This window comes from Electrona antarctica (genome assembly GCF_951216825.1).
Source record: "Electrona antarctica genome assembly, chromosome: 6".
In the NCBI taxonomy this organism is placed as follows: Eukaryota; Metazoa; Chordata; class Actinopteri; order Myctophiformes; family Myctophidae; genus Electrona; species Electrona antarctica.
The window spans coordinates 21,215,974-21,241,301 of NC_136811.1; the positions used below are offsets into that span (position 1 = coordinate 21,215,974).

The 25,328-nt window shown below is 44.0% G+C and overlaps 1 protein-coding gene across 1 annotated transcript in view; it reads left to right on the forward strand.

Annotated features, from left to right (window-relative positions):
• The window catches only part of vps13b (vacuolar protein sorting 13 homolog B), a 405,382-nt gene that overhangs the window by 94,501 nt on the left and 285,553 nt on the right, over positions 1-25,328 (forward strand). The window contains exons 18-19 of the mRNA XM_079503680.1: positions 204-338; positions 1,204-1,383. Coding sequence (XP_079359806.1) covers positions 204-338; positions 1,204-1,383 — 315 coding nt within the window. The remainder of the gene's footprint in view (positions 1-203; positions 339-1,203; positions 1,384-25,328) is intronic.

Consider the following 25,328-nt stretch of genomic DNA (forward strand, 5'->3'; position numbering starts at 1 on the left):
CACATTTAACAAACACACACAACGTGCTCAACCCTGACTGAGGTGTGGATTTAAGAACACCTGGCTTCTGCCGACCGCTGGGGAGGAGGGCAACGAAAAGGGTCAAGAACAATTAAAGACCAATCAAGTGTTTAACGAAGCTGCGGCAGCAGCATTTAAACCTGCCCGACTGCACTTCATTTTCGCTTTGTTTTTTTTATTAGGTGTGAAATCTCCAAGCCCGTCGCCGACTCTCGAGGGCTCCGTCCAGAACGTGGAGCTGAAGTTGTGCAGCCGTGCGACGGTGAAATGCGCCTCGGGAACCGTGGGAGCTGTAAAAGTGTGCGCCAGGACCCCAGGTGTGTGCAGCTGTGCCCTGTTAAACTTTACTGCCTGTGTTGGAGGGAGAGACTGAGCCCGCCTAGACTCTTCTTTCTGTGATAGTTTTACACAGCCCTCATCCCCTCTCTCTCTGTCTCTCCATCCATCCCTCAATCTTGGTCTTGATTTCTCTCCAGATATATGATTCAGTCGCTGTTTTCTCCCGGGCACTGTCATTGGGCCTAGGCCATGTCTTTGATGGCAAGGAAAAAGTACATTGATATCCAGGCAACAATCTCATGTTATTGGAGCTCGAGTCATAGCGTGGAGTTCACAAGGTCATACTGTACTCGCTTCATTCTGTCAAGCAGATTGTAAGCTTTGTTCCAGCTCTCTGTACAGAAATGTCTTTTTCCCCCCCTCCCTGATTTCTAAATTGACACCTATGGCCGTCTTCCAATGGCAGTCTGTCATAACTTCAATGTTTAGAGTAACGTGTTGAGATTTCTCCATCTCTCTTGTACAACTGACAGGTGTGTATTCTCAGCTAGTGCTTTAACACTCATCTCAGAAATAGAGGCCCATCAAGTAGCACCGCCTCATCCAGGCTCTCCTCTCCATTTGCTGGCTTCTGTAGGTGCAGAAGGGAATGTGATGTAATCAGAGCATACGGTAGAGGAAGAATAAGTAGGGTCAAATGGCAGCAGGAGTTCTCCGGAATTTATAAAAAGTCAGCTATGAAGAAGTTAGTGATTTATTTACACAAAAAAAAGACCAACATAAATTTCACTCCTTTTTCCTGCGCACCAATGAGGGATGAAGTTAAATAAAGAGAATCTTTATTTGTCGGCTCTGTTATAGTGTGAAATTACCCGTGCCAGTTTTCTGCTTTGTGTTCCTCAGGTTCAGCAGATGGATTGAAAGAGAAGCTTGTTCCACTGGTCCAGGGTCCATCTGACACCAAGGAACTCCACATGAGCCGCTGGCTCAATGAGATCCGCAAGCCTGAGTCCCTGCTGGCTCCTGATCTCCTGGCCTTCTCTGTGCAGGTGCCTCAGCAAGGAGACGACTGCAGGAACTCAGGTAGGAGCTGCTGAAACTCTTGAGGGCAAATTCATGCTTCAGCAAAAGTGTTGTACGTCAGTCAGAGTCAGTCAACAGAACTGCTGCACGATGTTTGGGATTTTTAGATACAGTACAGGGCATCTAAGTCGATGTAAATGTATTTATGTTGTATAAACATTTTATTCTGTATAAACTTTTTAGGCCTTTTCAGGGGTCTTTTTAGGCCCATGTGACATCATGTGGGCCAATACATCATCATCATACATCATCATCATGATAAAAGGCCCCGCTCACATCATGAGTGTGATTTTTTAATAACTGTAGGCACACATTGGAAAATCACTTTCATTTTATTTCATGTGAATGTTTGATTTTTGAGGGGCGCCACCCCCTCCAAGTCTGCTGTTTGCTTTAACCATGCACCCCCCCCCCCCCCCCCCCCTCCCCCTCATGACGTACTGAAATGAGGGTAATATAGTTTTCCTTGTGATATTGAGGTTGTAGAATTGTGTGTATGTAATTTAGTCCGGCAGCCGACAGGCTTCTTTAGTTTAAAGTGGGAAATTTGGTATATCGTTTTTTTTATTGGCCTAAAATATTGTCTATATACATACAGTACATTCATGAATCCACTTGCTGACCGGCTGTCAGTATTGGGCTTTTTTTTAATAGGGGTTTCTTGCAACCCTACCATTAACAAACTTTCCTTATGCTTTAAGTAGCATGTGACATGTCAAACTAGGATGTTTTCATGATTCTGAATGTATTTCAAGCATTAGTTATGCCCAATAAAAATACTATATACCAAATATTCCACCCGTCCACCTCGGCTGCCGGACTAATATGTCCATTCAAGGTATTCAAGTTTTACCTGGTTCTGGGATTTATTTCATTTATTTGGAAATGTCACTAGAGGACAAGCCCCTTGAGTTGCTCTACTCTGTTGTGCTGTGATATTTCAGGTTCTTTTTTCTTTTTTACACATTTTGAGTTTTTCTGAACTACCAAGGCTTACCCAATTTGATATGTCAGTATTTCAAGTTATTTTCCGGTGTGGTTCCGTGTTTTGATTGGTAATGGGCACTACTGCTGTATATTCCGTCTCACTAATCAGTAATTAAATGCAAGGTTCTGCATGGGTTTGTTGAGCTCATCATATTTTCCCTCTCCCCATAATGTCACACTGGTGCCCCTCTCCCATTTGTTTGTTTTGTAAAGCCGATAAGTGTTTTCCACTCTGGTATTCTAGAGGCGGTATTGGCAACCTGGTGGTTCTTTAAAGGCAGTAGTGCGAGTTCTGTAAACAGCCGTTAGTCTCTGTCAGTGCTGGGCTGAGCGGAGCTGAACTGGCTGACAGCAGCAAACCACTGTTGTTACGCTGCACCGATGTCAGTTTATACTGTCGTTGTGATTGCATCCTTTGACCTCAGATCAGTGTATGTGTGTGAGAGGGGGTATCAGAGATGCTCGCTGTGTGTTGTAGGGAACAGTATCCATGGCACTGTAGGACAACAAACATTCATACAAAGAGACCAAGTAAAATTACAAAATGTCTGTGTGCTGTATATCAACGTCTGTGTGCTATATCACTTAATATATTGCATACTCAATGACTGCAGCTTGCTGTGACTCAAATATATCTACACTAACAGCCAGGTATGTCCTCACGCTTGAGGTTCTCCAGTGTTCTCAATCTGGAAATCCTCCTGTTAGTCCTTTCCTCCATGAATGAGGTCATGAATATCAGTATGTCATCACTGGCCTCCCCTGGTGGAAGGGGATCCATGTCCTCGCTGTCAGCTGCAGCAGGCTCTCCTAACCAGACCATCGCAGCCTGTCCCGCTGGGCTCTCAGGGAAGATTGATGCTCCTGGAAAAAGATGTACTTGACATCACCCCTCTATCATACACCTCACTTGCTTACTGTCCCCGTCCCCCCAAAAAAAAAGATAAGAAAAACTCAAAGTGTACAATGGGATGTTAGTCGTTCTTCCCTCGCTTGTATAATGACAGATACAGGAGAGAAATCCAGGGACTACAATGTAAAACAATATGCCTCAAGTATTAGTCTTCAGAGTTGTCTTCGGAGCCATGACTGTACATCACTTTTAATACAGGGGCTGTGGAGATTCATCGTGTGGCCTTGACTTAAACCCCAAAGCCGGGCCCTGAATCATGTCAAGGCCCCCCGGGGCTTTTAACATGTCAGCATGGAGATGGAGCTCCAACAGGCCCCTCAGGTGTGTTTTAGACTGTGGAGGTAGCTACAGTACGTACCACAGCTGTAGCTGAAGGTGTAGCGAGGTAAGATGATAAGAGCAACTGCAGAGAGTCGTGAGGTCATCCCTAAGCAGGAATTCCATGGCTATTGAATGTCTTCTCCGTCAATCTCTGTCACATTGCTAGTGGAAAAGAGCACCAAGCCTGCGATATAAATTGCATGAGCGAGGCAACTAAAAGCTTATGATATACATCTACTTGTGGCTTTAATAGATGGACAGACAGTCACTGATCATATTTTCTGAATGTTGCACGATGACCTGCGAGTACATTTTGAAAGCAGCAAAGCATTTCTGACACAAAGCACCTTCATAGCCCTACAGGCAGACAGGATCCCCGGTAAATTCTATTTAGTGTTCAGTCCTGGAGCATTACTTTGATTTAGAGCGCACATTCTTTCAGCAAAGCGATAGCTCTCAAAGACGGTACATATTTTTTAATATTAAAACCTGATTGGAACACAAACCAGAAGACAGAAAGTAAAGGAGAGAAGATGGTGAGAGAGAGAGAGAAGGGGGCTGGCTCCCAGAAGCACATCTCTGGTAGATGTAGAGCAGTGGAGGCCTGAGTCCTTCTCGTCACTGTTTCACTATTATGCTAAGCTTACTCTGTCCCAAATTCATCCATCTTTCTTTCTTTCTTTCTTTCTTTCTTTCTTTCTTTCTCCTATTCTCACTTTTCCTTGTTTTCTTCTTTATCTTTTCCCCATGTCACATTCAGCACCAGTGATTCTTAGATCAGGCACTTCATCTGACAATACCGGAGCTAAACAGTCATACTGTAAATAAAACCAATCATAAAAAATAATTACATATTGTGATAACAACTTCCAAGTTCACAGTATGAAACTGTCTTAAGCTTGTCTCTACCACAGACCTCATTTTCTGCAAAAAATTGAAAACCTTATGGGGAATAAAGAATTTGAAATCTGGCGAGGGAACCCATCAACCCATGGCTTAAAGCCGCCAACTCACGTCCGGGTTTAAGAACTACAAACTGTAGCTGCATATGAAATTCATTTCTCAATATAGACATCATAAATTATCTTATTATATTCCCAGAAAATTATGCAGTTCTCCTTCAGATTTACGGTATAGGGGAGAGGACATCCTTATTTCAACAATCAAGTATTGTGAGCTTCCTGATAGTATGTATTCAGACAGTCCAGAATCCAGACCAGCAACATGCTGACTAGAATAAGTGATATGTACTGTACACACGCACGCACGCACGCACGCACGCACGCACGCATGGCATGCATGGCATGTATGCACACGAACACACACACACACACACACACACACACACACACACACACACACACACACACACACACACACACACACACACACACACACACACACACACACACACAATTTATGCCAAATGCCTTTCTTTTATCTCCAATATACATGTCAATAGTGAGGAGAGTGGAGTGAGTGTGTGTGTATGTGTGTGTGTGCGTGTGCGCGTGCGCGTGCGCGTGTGTGTGTGTTTGGTAGGGTAGCCAGTCTGATATCAAAGCTGTGGGTCTGTCCACATGTCCCCTGTCCCCTCTCTGTCATCCACGGGGTCACAGAGAGCCTGTTAGAGCCGTGTTAATGGAATGATGGATGCAACGCCTTGCCCTGCCAGAGATGAAAGGTGGAGTAGCAGCGCTCTGAAATAGGCTGCACCCCTCTCTCCCATCGGGGCGGCTCTGGGGTTCAACGTTTTGTGATCATGACATTTCTGAACGGTTGGAGCACTTGGCTCCGGCATCAAACGCATTTTATTTCTCCCATGTGGCTCTGTTGATTCCATTTAGTGAAGTCCTTAAAACCTGATCATTAGACGTGGACCGTTGGAACCGCGGGGAGAGAGAGGGAAGGCAACGCTGACTTCTTACACCATAGACATACTGAAGACATTAAGATATAATGAGCCACAATCAGATTTTATATTCTATTTTACATTTGAACACTGGCTTCTGGTTTCTGTAGGGATGCGACACAAAGCACACTGTGGGACACTGCGATATGTCCACCCAATTCTCAAATCATAATATTTATTTAAGTAGAGAGAGGAGAGCTTGTTTGTAATCAGCAGCTTGCTTCTGGGGTGTACTCTGTGCGTGCATGTGTGTGCACGTGTGCTTGATTATGCATTGACATTGGTAATGTATACTGTATAGTTGCGAGTCCTGGTGTGCGTGTGTGTGCATATGTATTGTTGACTATAGTTGGTTGTGAGTTGAGGAGAGCCAAGCCATCACTGGTCATGTCTCTGTAATCTCTGTGCTGTCTCATCTCTTAAAGGATGTGACAGGCTCTGGAAATCACCACCACCTTACTTATGGATCCCTTAATTCACTCCAGCAGTCGTTTCCTCTACATCTACTGTATATTTTCCTTTTCGTCCGAGGCCAGAAAGGCCCACATTTCAAAGGTCACTTTTGATATATTTGGTTTTGCCGCATGGTCCCGTCAATGTCAGCGCATGAACGTACAGCATGTAGTGTGTGAGCAATGCATGTCTTGAATGTTCTTATTTGGCCGCTGTCTGTGACACAGTTGTTTGCCTGAGATGTTTTTTTTAGAACAGCCTCAAAGCACGTTTTGGCTTGTTAAGTTTAATTGCCCTGCAATAATGATAGCCCAAATAATGTTTAGTCCAGCATTTTAATGGCAGCTTTTGACACATGTTCTAATCCCCCCGCACCCCCCCCCCCCCCCCCCCCCCCACACACACACACACACACACACACACACACACGCACACACACACACACACACACACACAAAGTTAATTCGAGATGAGCCGCCTTCAAATCTGGCCAATGACATCTGTTTTGTGTCTAATTGTTTACCAGTGAATTAAAGAGAAATTCCAATTTCGTTAGAAAATGAAGCGAGTGACTTGGGTTGGTGGGTGGTGAGAGGGAGTCCTTGTACACTTGCAGAAACTCCCGTACCACCAAACTAATGTGTTTTCATTTAACAGAGCTGAGGTTGGAACATTCTAATAAATTAAACACAATTAAAGGCGTGGGGTTTATCGCGAGGGAACTTAGATGTAATGCTTTGAAATGTCCTCTTTTATGGGTCCAAAGGCATATAATAATTTCAAATTTCAGTGTTAACCCTTTGCATTACAACGTGACGGTCCCAGATCACTTCTGCTAATTGAGCCGTTGTTCCAGATGGACGTGACAGTGATAAGGCCTCTTGGCAGTCACAGTTTCGAGTCACTTCAGGCAACGGCTCTCCCCCGTTTTCTCTTTCAATCATTTACAAGAACAAAACACACTTCATGTGTGCGTCCTGTGCAACAGCATAATGAGTCAATGCTGTCATTAAATGAGATGTTAAAAATGAAAAGTGTGTGCCAGGGGAAGCAAATGAATGAAAGAAAGATTGATAATAAAAGCTGGATGGCATCGTTGAAGGAACGAGATGGGGCAAAAGTTGCTTTCCAAGCCAATGCAGTTAGGAAGGCACGGACCCATGTGTTGGAGAGAGACAAACATGCTGGCAGCCAATGGTCATTTCCCCGATATGGTACCATGAGAGCCAGGGAGTGTTTTCACCAGTGCTGCAAACACAAGAATATAGAGGCCTGGAAATCTTGGCTATTACTAATTTTAATCAGAGCAGCAGAGTGGTGGCTGCAGAGAACAGAGATTTGCTAGAACCACAACTCTGTAACCATGTCAGAGCTGATTATAAATGATCAATTATCACTACTGCTCATTGCCAGCACAATGGGCGATGATGGGATCTCTGCTGGACAGTGGCTGAGTGGATGGATGGATGGACCAGACCGGTGCGGGGGAGTGAAGGTTACGAGGGCGTGTGAGGAGTCGGGGGTTCAACGGTCCGTGCTCAACTTCAGGGCGGCCCGGCGTTCTGCAGGTGTTCCCCTCCCGCCCTCCACCACCCGACTCCCAGCCCCCCCCCTCCCCTCCCGGACGGATCGGGTGGGCTTTATGATCACAGAGGAGAGAGAGGGAGAGAGAGAGAGAGAGGGGGAGAGAGAGAGAGGGTTGGAGCGAGGGAGAGCATGTGTTTTCCCCAGGCACGCCAGCAGCTGTGAGACAATGATTTATGCCTTTCTCAGAACTCTGGGATCTCAAAATGTTACATTTAATCAAGAGCACTGAGAGCAGAGCAAATGTTAAAGATGTTCCCTATAAAAGCCCCCCAGTTTTGATCTCTTTACCATACCCTGGGTGCTGTGGGACTAGGGGAACAAAGTGATCTTTAATCTTAATTTAAACATATTGAGGAGAGGGATTATGAAAGCTACAAGGAATTAATCCTTGGAGAATGCCCCGGCCGCTGTAATACTAAACATATTCAGTTTCTTAATTGATTTTAAACCTGTTGTTCCCCCGCCCCCCTCCCGTCCCCTCGCCCCTTGTTGTTCTCAGATTAGACAGATGGAAGGGCGAGTGTGTGTGTGTGTGTGTGTGTGTGTGTGTGTGTGTGTGTGTGTGTGTGTGTGTGTGTGTGTGTGTGTGTGTGTGTGTGTGTGTGTGTGTGTGTGTGTGTGTGTGTGTGTGTGTGCATAGAAGTTAAGTCTAAATTTGATTACATTAGCAATAGTGTTATACTGAATCCTTTTTGTGGTCTGATGACAACCTGCATCGCTGATATACTGTGCTTCACACTTTGTAAACATTCAAGTATTCAGTATTCATGCACTTTGAGAAATGTCATTGCTTTCACAAGCATCGTGCACATGTGGCTAGAATTATATATTAAAGCACAGATTCCCTTACAGTACATTGCGCAAACAACAGATGCTGATTGTGGTTTTACATTTACTGATGTGATGGAATGTGCATGTTTTGATGAAGGATTTTTCAGTTTGAGCGCTTAGTATGCATGGTTGCATACCCATGTTTACTTAATTGTGTGGGTACGAGGCATTACAAAATAATAAATATGTAATGCTCGGTACCCAGAGAGAGAGAGAGAGAGTGTGTGTGCGTGTGTTGAGAGAACTCTGTCAGAGACAGAGTACCTCTTGCCATAAAGAGGGAAAGACTAATGAGAGCAGGTGGGACTGGAACACCTGCTGTCAGTGATCTGATTATTACGCATGCACACTTAAACATACATGCACATTACACACACGTGCAATGACATATGCATGAATTTGTGCACACATACATGCACAACATGGACACACAAACTCAACCCCCCCCCCCCCCCCCCCCCCCCCCCACTCTCTCTCCGCTGTGAAACCATACCCTGTGGATGGACTCCGATACCATAGATGGGGTGTGAATTTGGGGGCTCCCATGGTAGTCTCCTCCATTACAAGCTTTCAAAGGCCTGCCGTACTTTCATATGTCCATCCATCATGCTCCTTTTCCCTCTCTTTCTAAGCATGTGTTCACTCACTCCACTGAGTGTTAAACCAACAGTCTGGCTTTGTCTCAGGCAGACACTTGATGGCTTTAAGCTGCTGGCCTGATTTCTCTCCTCTGGCTGGTAGAGTGAGGAAAATGAAATACAATTAAAACATATATATACTTTAAGGAAAAACAAGAGAGATTCTTAATTTGTTTCATTTCACGCCCTCCCTGGAGACTCACACCTGAATGATGCACATGTTGGAAGTGTTTGGAAAGCCATTGAAAAACATGACACACTTGAATTATCTTCCGAGTACAAAGCATTGTAGTAGGGGAATAAATGTTCATATTTGAGCCAAAAACACAGGCTACAGTACTTGATTTACCTAATATCACTTGTTATTTGACAGCATATTGGCTTTCCTACATAGCTATATCAAGATGTCAGCCAAGGATGTTTGAGTGCCGGACTGATACGGCAGATGAATCTATTTGAAATCACAATTCATGGTACTTTGCCCAGGTCTTTTTACTTGTGAATGCCTCAGTACTTGACAAATCCCTAACTTTGTCTTAACGTGTCTTTAAACAAGCTGTAGCTTTGTTTCGACTGCTTTCTGATGCGATGTTCACTGAGGTATAATGAATAGACAGATTGACAGACACGTGTCCTTTCTATTGACAGTAGGCTTATTCTGTACAGACGGTGTGTTCCTCTCCCTCTGACCCCCAGCCCGCCCATCATGCAATAGTGAATTACAGTTTATGTAAAGTATGAGCTGTTCACCTTTACACAAATATTGGTAAACAATAGTCTGTGGCTGGGAAGGTTTGAAATACTCTGGGAAAACCAGTCAGTACAGAACATTAGAATGTTTTATAACCTATGTCTAATTTATACTCGTACGTCATGGAACTGTGTCCCACGCCAAAAATAGCCAGTCTGCAACCTCACAATGTGTTGCATTGCCTGAAGATCAGCAATTATTTTGTGGGGGACTGTCATACGACCAAGTATAAATCAGACTTGCCCTACTGCCTGACCTGCCCTCTAGATTTGTTTATAATCTTTATTGCAGGAAGCTTTTCACATAAAGGCACGTCAATCTGTCAGAGATGCATTGTAATCTTCCCTTTATAGATCCCGTTTCATTATAATGTGCTATTCCAAAATGAAATATTTAGTTTCACCCTGCCATCAGGGCTGATGTGAGACTCATACTTTGAGACTCAGCGGCTGTTAAGAGTCCAGTTCAGCCCATTATGTTCAGAAACCATGACTAAAACATGGCAGTTGCGCTGGATACAAATTTCAACAAATATTTTATTTAATGAACACTGGATTCATCAACATAACTGATGGCCTCTCATTTTCCTCCCCAGCGATTTAAATTCGGCGCATGAACCCAGCCAGAGGTTTGTTTATTTAACTCCTCTGTTACTTCCTTAACAAGTTGTTTAATCTTCCAGGCAGCCCGTCTAGGATTGTCTCTTCAGTCAGCGTATGTGAAACAGAGCAGGTAATGTGGAGATTACACCCAAGGGAACCCACTCAGCGCCGGCTATTCAGGTCAATCACGGCCCATTACTGGAGCTGTTCATCTGTGAAGTGCTGGGCTACTAAGGCCACTCTCACAGTGCTTAAGGTTTGACTCTGGAGTGTGAAGCTGAGGGCATGGGGACATGGGGGCACAGGGTGCAGGGTAGAACCTGGGCTCAAGTTGGGGATGTGGAGTGCAGTTTGACTGGTGCCAGAGTTGGTGTTGAAGCTTTACTCTCACTTGCGGACTCAGACTTTCTGTCATGGCCCATGGAGTTTGACTGATGTGACCTCAGGCCCAGCGGACTTGAGATCAGTCTGCCTGTTTGCTGTAGGGGATACGTGATTACATGCTGGTGTCTGTCCGTCTCCATAGTGAAGAGGCTTTGGGTGTGCATGTTTGTGCACGAGGTAAGAGAGAGACAGTGAAAGAGTCTTCAAGTGTGAAGAGGGGTCATTCTGGATCACTGCTTCCTCTCATCTAAAAGTGGATGGCCTGGCAGGGTTGGGAGGGAGAGAGGTTGAGATAATTGTTCTCTTCCACCGTGTGAAACAAGTGCAAATATGAATTTATATGATTCATTAAGGTAATCTCTCTTAATGACTCCCTTTAAAAGTACAAGAGGAGTTACTGGCGTATCACCAAAGACGGTGAACTTGGACTCTTCAGTGGAGAATCCTGGATACCTAGGCTAGAGAACAAGGAGTGAGGGTTTCACTTATCTTGAGTTATTATTTTCTAGACAAATTGATACGATCTCCTCCGTTGCCCAACGGCTCTGATATGCAACATGTTCCTTTTTAAATCACTGTATTTGAGGTCTTAAATGAGGTGTAATTCTCTCTCTCCCACTCCCTCTCCCTCCCTCTCGCCCTCTCTCTCTCTCTCTCTCTCTCTCTCTCTCTCTCTCTCTCTCTCTCTCTCTCTCTCTCTTTCACATACTTCTCTCTCTTTAGTTTTCTCCTCTCTGTGAGGGGGCTTTACCCTTGGCTACTGAACAGCTGGAAAATAGTGATCTAGCTTGTCAGCTACTGGGTGTAATGTAATTCCCAGGGCACCTTGATTCATTTCCCACTAAGGTGCAATTCATTTTTAATGTTTGTCAGCGAGACACTCAGCAAAGTGCCTGATGTAAGTCCACTCGAGAGCCCCCCCTCCACATACACACACATTCATACGCAAACTACACATGCACACACACCACTACCACGATTTCAAGTGCCCAAGTGACTGCAGAGTTATCGTAGTGAATAATTATAAATTAAGCTCTTTGGAGCAAGACACAGAAAAAGAGAAAGAAAAAATGAAAGAGGAATCTAGTTTCCTCCTCCACAAAGTGCTTTGCCAGCTGCACTCCTTTAAGATACTTTGTCTGTGTTCATCTATCATCAGAAACAAAAGAAGAAAGGAGTAAGTCTGCCGGACCACGTTTTCTACTGTGATTCCAGTATGTGCACACACACTTAGGCCTGATTTATCTGTTATTGTGTATCGCAAAACGAAAATAAACCTCTACAAGCTCACAGTCACAACGCAACAGAGCTTAACACATTGGGAGCTTGTCGATGTGTAATTTTCGGTGCATGGCACATCACGCAACCAAGTATTAATCAGGCATTACATCCACATGTGTGTGTGTGCACACACACACTTATAAATGTGTGACGTGTGTACTACACACACTTTTGTGGGTGTTTATTTGTGGATTTTGTCTTGCGGTACCACCATGTGATTTGGCATGCTACCTGCTGCTTACTCAACAAGACCTCACTAATCCCTGGGTTACCCTGTACCTTACAGGTTGTTTACACTTTATCCAGCCCTGGGCCGGGTAGCAGGGCTGAAGGAGGTCAATTTAGTTAACCTTATCTAATTGAATGTTGTCCTTGGATCAAAGGTTGCTACATTCCTCACAGCCAGATCAAACATCACATGATGGCACAATCAAAACAATTGGCTTTCCCAGATCACCTAATGGGGGTCTTTTTGTATTCTCAAAAATTAGATGGGATAATATCCAGACGTGCTGCTTAGGGCCAGGACACTGGCTTAAGTCGTGCACATTTATAATGTAAGCACATTATGACGTTGTCCTTTGGCAAGTGCTGTGCACTGCAATATTCTTATGTACTACACATTTTATTACATGATTTTTCCTTGATAAAGTCTACATTCACAGTTTCAAACTCATGCACAGTTGCAGATAAGTGAACTCTTACATGTTGGTAATGAGACACATTAATTCACTGTGTTGAAGTAATTATAATTTTTTTTGATGTGCCTGAACTTTGCGGTTGACTAGAAGAGGCTGTGGGGACATATTAATGAGTTGATGGAAAGTTACACAGAAACCTCTCTCGACTCTGCTTCGTGTCCTTGATGATTGCGCTTAATAGCATATTCTCTTGTGATGTTCTCTGATGAAATTGTGCAGATGCACTGACACTAAAGCCTGTGGTTCAATAATTGCCCCCTCTGATAGAGAATTTCCCATTCTAACGCCTCGCCATCTTTGCTGACAGAGGGAAACGTTAATTTGTGGTGGCTCCCTGTTTATTACACGGCCTGGTCGATCAGTGTGTGTCAGTCTGTGAGCCACGGCGCCGTCTTTCATCTCCCATCTCTGCTGTTCACATTATGAGCGACATCAACCACCACAGCTTCACATTATTAGAGGAATGGTTACTGATTCATACTCTGCCATGACCAAAGTCACATACAGGCTAACTAGAGTTCAGAGAGACACCGCAGCACTCAGTCAGCCATGCAGTGCCGAGGCTAGCCGGCCTAGTGTTCTGTGCCGGTAGCGAAACCGATAGACTCCCCCCCCCCCCCCCCCCCCCAGCCCCCCCCCCCCTGCGCTTGAGTGGCGATCTGGAAACAGCAGGCAGGCGTGGGAGGAGATGGGAGCCCATTAGCTTCTTCGCAGCTCAGCCGCCGTGACGCGTCACCCTGCCACCCGTGTCCTCTCCAATCTCCAGTCCGTCCACAGACTCACTTTCCCAGGCTCCACTGATGCCCCCAAAGTCAGCCTGTAGTATGAGCGACAGTTTTACCACATATAGGGCTGCATCAACGCCAGCCCTTCAAAAGAAGAAGGGGGAAAATGAGGGGGGGGGTATTAAAGCTACTAAGCATGGTCCCACATTAAACACTGGTGGAAATGGTGAAAAGATGAAGGGGAGGGTAGGAGGAGGGGGGGGGGGGGGGGGGGGGGTGAGAAGAGAATCGGGGTGTAAGGCTGAAGGGGGGGGCATGGGTTTGAGGGGTAAGAAAGCACTTTCTTGGAAATGACTTTGATACTGATGTGGGGGATTATTACTGGAGCAGTTGGTTAAGCTGTAATTAATTAAGCTAATTAGGTGGTGGCGGGCTGGGGATGGAAAGAGGGGGGTTGAGGGGCTGGCGGTTGTGACGAGAGAGCTTTCTCACAGCTCTGAGGGAATAAAACGCAAAGTAATTAACAGAATCAGCCGCCAGGAACCAGACCGGAGTGGGGGGGTATTCATACGGAGATGGAATGTGACACAACCAGTATGGACATGGAACTCTCCCATCTATATCACACACACACACACACACACACACACACACACACACACACACACACACACACACACACACACTGGTACGAGTTACAAGGTCCTTGCCCTCATTTGTTAGGCGTGATTTGGTGGTGCGGCTGTGTTGCACACCAAACATAGAAGCTCATGGGTCACGCTGGACCAGTTGTGAGCTTGTAGATCTGTCATTTTCAGTGCATGACACCTACGTGCAATCAAGGACCACTTCACCGATTTTCAACCTTTGTTGATATATATTCAATTCAATTCAATTGTTGATATAATTGATCCTCACTAATGCTCATGATAAAATGGCCTACCAGTGACATCATCATTAAAAAGGTTTTTGTTTTTTAAACCTTTATTTATTTATATTTTTATTAACATGACAACAATGGCTTTCATTATAGCAAATAGCATGATAACTTTCCAGGAATAGAAAGCCTGCAGTTTCTATTATATTAGCTTGGATTCCCGATCGATTACGATCTGATCACGTCCCCCCTCTGAGACACAGACCAAGTAGGGGAAAATGATGAGAATTCATGAGGATCAATTATGCATTAATGAGGACCTATTCTATGGACAAAGGTTGAGAATCTGTCAAGTAATCTTTTAAGTATAACTCAGGTGTTAGCTGGCTCCTGCAGGAACTCTGTTGACGAACTTGTCGCTACACGCAGTGTAGTATGACATCAGACATAGTGGTGGGCATTAACTAAGTACTGTACATTTGACTACTGTGCCTAAGTACATTTTTTGAGTATCTGTACTTTTCTTGAGTATTTGTATTTTTGGATACTTTCACTCCACTACATTTAAAAGACAAATATTGCACTTTTGACTCTTTTGACATTGCTAGGAAATTTGTGCCTTTAAATAATGAGTATTGTTTTAAGCATGTACTCCAGTACTTGAACCCAAGTACAAGTTTGACGGAGTAACTTTCACTTGTAGTTGAGTAATATTTGACCAGGTGTATCTGTACTTTGAGTGCTTATAGTCCAGCGCTGATCATAAGAGAGAGGAACACAGAGGGACAGACCTGGCTGGTAGTTTAGTATGACATCATACACAGGAACACAGAGCAGACATCATACACAAGAACACAAAGCAGACAGACAGATGAGAGAATGTGGATCTCGCAAGGCTTTGTTGCTGCACGCGCTGACCTCTGTTGTTCAAATTGCACTACTCTGTTTCTTCTGAAACCACCATGATCTGTCCCAGTGACAGATAGGCTGAAGAATGGCTTCTCTGAGTCTTTATTCTGTCGTCACATATTTATCCCCTCAGTGTGTGGCGGTACACTGTAGGATGATCCCCCGCCTGCAAATTCTGTAATTCTCCTGGATTCGTGTGCGGAGGCCTCATTTATCTTCAGAGTGGTGTCTGGGACCTCACATGAACATCTCTCCTGTCATTTCCCAGAATAGCGCCCAGCAGAGTCACACTGCATGGGATAACTAAGTGTAAGCAGGTTTAACCAGCTAGCTAGTCACAGTGATTGGCAGGGCAGGATTTATTACTAAAGATGCAAAACCACAACACACAGTGAGTCAGGGCCCGCCTCTGTGTGCGTACGAGCTACTGTACAGTACCGTGATGTTGACGCGTGGCAGGGGGGAGGGGGGGGGGGGGGGGGTAACGTATGATACATGTGGGATAAGATACACTTACTGTAGCTGCACAGCAGGTTACTTTCGAGCGCACACTGCAGTATATCCTCTCGTGTTTGCCATCAATTCATTAGCTGTCTGTCACAATTTGCCTAGCCTCATGTGATTTACACGTGATTGACGTCCCCACATGAAAGGACTGCCCAAAGGCTTTATTTGCATTGGTTACGCAGTTATTTTTAAAATGCCTGAATTGTTTCCACCCAGTTTTAGCCGCTATATTCAATTCACATCAGTAGCTATTCGTGTATGTATTGGGAGGCAGAGATCTCTGATCTCTGACCGTCTAGCTACGCAAGACTATAATCCACCTCACTCGGCTGTCCATTTGATTGTCCTGTATCATGCACACACACACACACACACACACACACACACACACACACACACACACACACACACACACACACACACACACACACATACATACACACACATACATACATGTACACACATACACACGCGCATCTTCCGGCCCATGTTTGCATTTCTATAACTTCAGTCTACCCATGCTGCTCCCACACATCATTCAACCATCACCAGTTAAACTGAACAAACATTTACTTTTAACAATGTCACTGGCCAGAGGAAGGAATCCTGGCCAGCATAAGTGTTTCCTCTATTATATGATTAAAACATGATGGATGTTTCTGGAGCCCAGTGTGGATGAGGCCAGACTCTCATATAAAGCCTATTAATGCTTTAGTTTAGTCTGCTGGGATTCAGTCATATGTTTGTAGTGTTAGATTTAAATGTGCAGAAATAGAAAATGGGCTTGGTCGGCTTCCATTTTAGCTCATTAGCCAGAGTTATACAGTATACTGAGAATGATGTAGTGGCTTTTTAAAACCACGCCAATATATCATGTCACCTCCAAGTCCATCCCTGACACCTTTCTCACAATATTCATGAGGAGAAAAAAAGTTCTGAATGGTTTTTAAAGTGAAATGACCTCATGCAAGGCTTTCCCCCCCTTTTCTTTTTAGAACTTGTGCTTATTTGACTTGGTCTTTTTATGATGAATGTCACTTATTAATCTCACCCACCCTTGGCATTAGGTGTGTTATCATTTGCTTTTTCCCTCTCTCTAAACAAAAAGATCACAATCAAAACCATCCTTAACAGCACAGCCAGTGAGCCAAAATATTCATCACTGGGAAAAGTTGAAATTGGATTCTAAAAATATTTGATTTGTCCCCAAAGGTTTTTCTCTAGTTCCACTCGCCGTGATGAATGCCTCATATTAATCTCTAGCTCTGGCTCCCTGTGTGCTGTTTGACACATTTTCTGTCTCTGCCTGTGTCTTTTCCACTGTCTAAGGTTATATAACTGTTGGCTATAAGTGTCCTCACAGTATAGTGTTACACACAAGTTCATCCCCAATGCCATTCATTAAAGGCAGAATATATTGAAAATGAATAAATTGATTTTAAATAGCCCAATTCTAAAATGCATGACATCATGCAGACTTGCTCCGTAAACGTGCTGCTTATTTAACTTGGGCTTTCCTTTCATTTAAGTCGCAATGATGAATGCTGTATATTAATCTGTGTATTTGGTTATTTGGCAACCGATCTGTTATGATTCACACTGTTTCTGTCCATTTCTCTGACTTTTTCCATTTTCTGCTGTGTGGTATGACAGCTCCATCATGGTTCCATCACGTCACCACACGCACGCACGCACGCACGCACGCACGCACGCACGCACGCACGCACGCACGCACGCACGCACACATGCACGCACATGTCACTCCTGGTTCCAGGACAGTGTTCCCATCATGACCCTATTACATTCTACCTAGTAGCAGTTCTGTAATGCATGATGTGTCTAACGTTATGAAATACTTTGTTGGGTATTTATGAAGTACAAGCCAGCTCTTGGCTGGGTGAAAGGTACCATGAAGGGTACACCAACAGCCTCCTTCCCCTTAATGGTGTACCTTGGCGTGCATTGCCCCATATAACTGATAGCTTTACATATTGCAGGCTACAGGTTTTTAGGCATATAGCTTAAGGCAATGAAACTAATGAGACCACCACTAAGACATAGCAGATGGACACACAAGCTGATACTGTACATAGAGGCCAAGACACAAGATCATCACAGTGGATAAACACAGATGTAGCCTAGTTATTAAAAGTGTTTTATTTTTTTAACATGCATCGTGGGATTCTATCGCACCGTTTCTTCACTAGCAAGATTTATCCTGCAGTGATGATGCACAGAGTGTGAGTTGACACCTACTGTACCACTGAAGTGACAGGCACCTGATCATAGTGACTAGTGACCACAAGCAGAGAGAGACCCATTTACAGTATACAAAAAGTTCACTTTTACAAATTTTGTATACTCTCAGAGTTAAATGTGCAATCGGGAAGTTATTTTAATGAATATAATTATAGTTTAACCAATATGTATTTTACATTATGTTAATTCAGTTGAGTACACTATAGCTAGCACATATGTGGTGTGGTTGAAGGTGGTCTGTAGAACTGTAGACCCTTGTGTCAGGTAGTACACCTACTGGTTCACTAGTAGTACTGTAGACCCTTGTGTCAGGTAGTACACCTACTGGTTCACTAGTAGTACTGTAGACCCTTGTGTCAGGTAGTACACCTACTGGTTCACTAGTAGAACTGTAGACCCTTGTGTCAGGTAGTACACCTACTGGTTCACTAGTAGAACTGTAGACCCTTGTGTCAGGTAGTACACCTACTGGTTCACTAGTAGAACTGTAGACCCTTGTGTCAGGTAGTACACCTACTGGTTCACTAGTAGAACTGTAGACCCTTGTGTCAGGTAGTACACCTACTGGTTCACTAGTAGTACTGCCTCTAGCAAGTAGGTGTTTTTGTCTCTCACAAGACCCGGATTTAAATCCCAGATAGGATATAAAATGTGTGGATTGTAGATTGTCTATTTTTTGGACATTTGTGAATAGGGCTCTTTTACATTTACTTGTTTGCTTCTTCATTGTATAATAAAAGTAAAATGTGCTTTCATATATTTATTGAAGTTTAAAGTTTAATGATATGCACCCGTGCCTAAATGGAACTTTTAAAAAAAACATAAAAAGAAAAAACTTTACAAAAATAAATTAAAGAAAACTTGCAATGCAAAAGTTGAAGCCATCGTTCTCACGATAATAAAAAACTAAATATATTTTAAAACAAATCTTGTTTAAAAAAAATCTGCCTAATGATGATGTCACTGGTGGACGGGTGTCCGAACTGCTCAAAGCCCTCCTATGAGACACAGACTGAGTAGGAAAAAATGGTGGTGTTTTATCATGAACATTAGTGAGGACCAATTATATGAAGAGATGTTGAAAAGTGGTGAAGTGGCCCTTAAAAAAAAAGAAAGAAAAAGAGAACTTAAAAAGACATTTAAAAAGGACGTAATTTATTCTAATTGTTGTTATTGCAATTTACGAGCTGCGTTCGCTTCCCGCGTCTTACTTGTTTATAAAGCTCTCAATGGTCTCTCACCTTCCTACTTATATGACTGCCTGCCTAAATAAAAAACCACCCCCTCAGGTCTTCCACTGCTGGCCTGCTCGCTGTCCCTAAAAGAATGGCAACTAAAAAACACGGTGAAGCAGCTTTCTGCTTCTACAGGCCGACGGCGTGGAACAAACTTCCACCCTTCAACAGGCAGCCTCTGTAGACATTTTTAAAGCGCAGTTAGGCAGATTTTGATTATCCTTATGTAAGCACTTATTCTTTGTTGTAAAACGGTGTCATATCACAGCACTTTGTGATCTTGTAGATCTGCTGTTTTGGGTAGTTTTTGTTTAATATTTCTAATAGATTAAATCTATTAGTTTGATTAACTGTTGCACCCCTATTTGGGAGCACATGCAGCACAAGGAGTGGAGCAATCCAATGGATTTATAGATTTACTGTTTTGTATCTGGTTCTCCTGCGTTGCCAGTCCATCCATTGGTGTCACACTGTGTGATTGAGGTGGTGCACTTTAGTTCAGATCACTAATGGTCAGTGAGAATGGCAGTTCAGTAGTCTGGTTTGCATCACCCTGCCTATTATGCTCTCCACCAGTGACCTGGGACACCAGGGTCGCCCCCGTGGGACCTGGACACTCCCTCTACATCTCGTTACTCTTCTCTTTTACTGTTTCTTAGATCCCCCCCCTATGTTTCTGGTCTGTCTCTTTCTCTCTGCCTCTGTGTGTGTCTCGCTCTTCTCTCACTCTCTCTCTCTCTCTCTTGTTTCTCCCTCTCTCACACACATGGGGTCTCCCACCACCGTCATCATCATCAGCAGCAGTAGAGCTGTGTGTCTTGGTGTGATTTAGTGTGAGCCTCTGTTCCACAGAATAGATCAATAGTCCAGAACAAGACCCCCTGTAGTGTGGTCCACTGACCTGGCCCTTGCCCTTACCATGGACAACCACCAATCCGACCCACTTCACACCGGGCCCTACACTCCCCCGGGTCCTCACCAACACGCATGTCGATATTGAAGCCGATTGGTTGGACAGTTCTCTATATATGCGAAGGACAGATATGCATAATGACCCACGCACGCATGCAGAGATTTTCAGAATTTGTAGAAAAGGGTCTTCACTTATAGCAGTAGTTTTATTCAGCTGAATTTCGGTCTAAACGACCTTCATCAGGTATCACAGAAGACAGTGCGGGACCCTTTTCTTCTCATGATTCGCATTTGGTTGCCGGCTCCGACGCACCTGTCCTAAGGTGTGCACAAGGCCTTTTCGCTACCCACAAATCTTTAAAAGTACTGAAAATAAAAGATTGACATTGCACCAAGTCAGTTTTTAAATGTTTGAAAAGTTGTGAAAGTATGAAATAGTGGTTAAGGGGTTTTCATGAGTAGTTAATAAGAATACAAATCTTATGGTGATAAACGTGTTATAGAGGATATTTTGCATGGATATGAATACAGGTGTGCCCTGAGGTTTTGATTTGCCCTTTGGTGTGCCTTGAGCATGAGATGTTTCTAAATCATTGGCTTAGAGCGTAGTAATGTTTGCAGAGCAAACATCTTCCTCCTCTAACCTTGTGCATAGTATATTCTTACCATATATGACAACCAAGGCCTGGGCCGTGGCTCAGTGGTCCAGGCACCTTGGCTGGCAATCCAGTCTGGCAGTGTGCCGCGGGTTCGACTCCCGATCCCGACGGCCTTTACTGCATGTCATCCCCCCATCTCTCCCCCCCCTGGCAACTCCATGATATATCGCCAATTTTTAATGTACCAAACCTACTCTCTATCTCACCCCAATCTCCTCCTCTTTGTTTTCACCTCACCTTCCTGTAGTTCCAGTCCACCCTCTCACCCTACTTAACCCTGGTCTGTTCTCCTGGCAGGAGGTGTAGGAATGTTAATGGTGCCTCTAGATGGAGCAGATCACCGTGCTGCTGACCCAGAGCACCGTCCAGGGCAGGTTCCTGCCACCCAGTGACAGAGGCTGTGGCCCATAGAGAGAGAGAGAGAGTTACGATCAGATCACCCTGCTCCCTTGGTCTCCTCTTCCTCCCTCTGTAACCTAAGCTTGAATGTGTCTAAAGGACGGGCAAGGCCATTTGACTGGCCAACCTCAATTTTATGGCCTGTTGCCATCCTCTTTCACCTCGCTGATTTTCTCTTTTAGTATCTGTCTTTTTTTCTCTCTCTCTTCCTTCTGCACTTTAAATTTGTCAAGTGTCCATTTAACCCCAACAGTGTACAAATGGATAAGATGGAATAAGAATAGACTCAACTGAATAGACTCAACGTTGTTGTCACATCACACGATTAGAGATGAGATGAGAAGAAAGAGTGGATGATTTTTTTTTTGTGCGAGCTATAAATATCCAAATATTCTCTAAATACATTAAGAGTTACACACATGAAACCAGAACAGGTCAATAACAGGAATGCCAGACAAACAATCTGACAATAGACACAGTTAGGTCACAGAAGGCAGAAATTCTTGTGCAGGTGAAAAACATACATAAAAATAGCAGCAGATAGTGGAAAACATATCCAGCATGTAAAAATAGCAACAGGTACATATGTGGATTTTACTGTGTAGTTTTTAGTACTTAAATGTATTTGTATTTTTTGCTTTTAACACCTCAGTTTTAGCTACAGTATGCCTGTGGACCTTAACCAGATTTCATGTGTGACGGTAGTGCATTGTGTAATTATGCATGAAAGCAGTATAATGTGGGTATTTGTAATATGCATAGGCATTTTGGGCCAAGCCCTTTGTCAGTACAGCATGCTACATGTCAGACCTTATTCTCTGCAGAATGTTACTGAAGTTCTACAATACAACTCCTCAGCTCTTCTCGCCCTGCCCAGGCTTATATGCTCCATCTCTGCTCTCCCCTTTTTTGAGATTTATCACTGGTTTGGCCCTTATCATCAGTATCAGCACGCTGGGGCCATTATATGATGCCTTTTGCTTCTCTGAGACTTTTTTTTATTTTCACAAGCAGAGCAATTATAAGGCCGAGAGTAGAACAGCCCAAAACCAAAAGGGTGTCATTATGTCATGAGTCATAAACACAGTTTTTGACATCTACATCTATTTATGAGATCAGTGAGGGAAGGAGAGAGAGCTGCAGAGAGACTGTCTTGCTCATTACTGGAATTAATAATGAAAACATCTTTACCATGAAATATGATCTGGTGTTTTGAAAGCTGTGGCTAATGTGTGTCCGTACCCACGGCATGTATTAGCTTAATCACCTTTCAAACTGAACAAACTGTCTGGCCTGGGCTGTGAGTGGGGGCCTGGAGGGCCGACAGCCTCCCCTCTGGACTCCACCGTGCTCCTCACCCAAGACGCAGGATTCGCTCCGGGGCCTTGGACCTTTAGGCCTCCTGTCAGCTCCCCGGCTGACAGCACCATTAGGTCCTGCTGGTCTGGCATGTCTGGGAGACAGTCAAGGTCTCTGACACGCCAAGGCTGTGTGTGTGTGTGTGTGTGTGTGTGTGTGTGTGTGTGTGTGTGTGTGTGTGTGTGTGTGTGTGTGTGTGTGTGTGTGTGTGCGTGTGCGCACACGCGCGTGCGCACGCGCGTATGCATGTGTCTTATTATTGTGTACTTGCATGCGTGAGTGTTAGGGGCACATACACACACACGCGCGCGTGTGTGTGTTTAAGAATACTGCAGTGAACTATAGGGCTGGGGCACACTGTTGGGGCTCAAGGGGTTCTGGTGTCAAGATGTTCCTGATAAGGTTTCCTGCACTTTGCGCCCTGCTGGGACTGCAGAAAAGGGAGCAAACCCCCCTGAATTATGAGGCACACTGGCTAGAAACTAGCAGGCAGCTAGCTAATTTCCCTGATTTTATCTGATTGAAAGATGAAAGATAGATGAAAGCAGTAGGGAGCACTTACAGCTCCCTGCTGCTGCTAAAATTGTGTGTGTGTGTGTGTGTGTGTGTGTGTGTGTGTGTGTGTGTGTGTGTGTGTGTGTGTGTGTGTGTGTGTGTGTGTGTGTGTGTGTGTGTGTGTGTGTGTGTGTGTGTGTGTGTGTGTGTGCGCGTGTGCGTGTGCGTGCACGCGCGCGTGTGTGTGTGTGTGTGTGTGTGTGTGCACGCTCGCTTCAGTGTGTTAAATGTTTCGATAAACTGATGGTATACAGATGGCAATGACTTCTACTGGCCAGTAGCAGGTCAGGCTCCTGTCTGTATGTGTACTGCTATAATGATCAAGTACAGATTAATACTAGACACATACTGTATGCACACACATAATGCATGGAACACACACACACACACACACACACACACACACAAACGCAGTCTCGGCGTCTCAGGATCAGACCTGGGCTCCAGCCTTAGTCAACCCCTTGCGGCAGGGAAGTAGTTAAGAGTCATTACCGCAACTAGTGTGTCCCTGGAGAAGTGGGGGTGTCAGGAACAGCAACAGGGTGTGTGGTGTTGGGAGACCTTGTTGAATGTTCTGGTATGTTATGGAGAGAGACAAGCCTTGTGGGCATTGTCAGGAATTGATGAATCCCTACACATTGGCACACTCATTATTTATTTGAACATTTGTTATGAAAGGACAACATTGGCCATGGAGTTATAATCTACTCAGAAGTACAGAAATTTCCATCCATCCCTCTCTTTGAAGTGGGAACTGAAAAACTGAATTTACCACTTAAGCCTTAATTTATGCTGTACTTCACACAGGGAAAATAGCTGATCTTAGAGCTCATATCGGGCCGTGATCTTGTAGATCTAGCATTTATTTTATATATATATATACAGTATATCCCCTAGTCTCATATATGTGTGTGTGTATATGCCCATAAAGGCATGCCCAAAATGGGATGTTATTAAAACATTACTAAAAGAGGCAATATCACAGGGAGAAAACATCCAGTTGTGCGACTGAGCCAGAGGAGGAAAAGGGGATGAGTATGACAGATAGCGGGTGGGGGGGGGGGGGCTGATTGATGACTGAATGGATCTGCTCTGTTTTAAAGTGTCACTGTGAGGCCTGTTTGTTGGACAGACAGAAGATGGTCCGCCAGGTGCAGACACTAAATCCCGCCTGCTCCTCCACGCGGGGAGATAGATGACTTATCTACATGTGTGGCGCTGCACATTACAGCAGGCCAGAAAGCACAGGGGCCTATTACCTCTCACACACATTGCCAGAGATGACAGCCAGCTTATCCAGTCAATAAAACAACGGCAATAACACGAGAAGCATTTTGAGGTGGTGTAGATGAAACATTTTGATGATGATTTTTAGTTTAGTTTTAGTTTTTAGTTTAGTTTATTTTTTGACATTGGAGAGTGTGGAGCACAGAGGGTACTGTAGAGTACTGTACACCCATTTTATACACAATTAGTTTGCAAACCACATGTCTTCTCAAGGCAAAAACAAATCAGACTTCTTATATATAGCTTGAAAGAGCTGTATGAAAACTGCTGAAAATAGTCAAAATGATTTATGAAAAATGCAACAAATGCTACTTTTTTGATTAACCCTGCAAGACCCGGATATATTTCTAGTTTTATGCAAATTATATGCGCATTTATAGAGGTTGTTGTCAGCTCATTTTCTATTTTGTAAAGAAACTTTATTGCAGAATTGTTTTTCTGCCATAAAATGACTTCCTAAACTGGCCATGCAGTAATTGCAGTATGGACTTGTCGCCTCTAGTGGCTACACTGATATTATAATGAATTTTCTCCTACTGACCAGGATTTGACCCCAGCCCTGGTCAGTATTGCATTGTAACTTAAGTTATATTTCTTAGATACACCATAAGTTATGGGCAATATCTGTTCTTTTATCCGAGCTATATCAACACATTGATCTAATATCCCCATATTGCGGGTAATTAATCACCCTGCGTTGTGACTGCAGTATTGTCCTCTTGGTGCACTTTGCATAGTTTTCTCATCCCATCACTTTACCGCTTGTTACAAATCATTACAATGCAAAAGCAGAAGTCTTTTATCTTTGTAGACATGTGCTAATACAGTTTTTTGTTGTGGTGAACAACTTGGAGAGTCAAGAGTCTTGTCTCAGAACCATTTTGTGTGTGTGCGCGTGCAT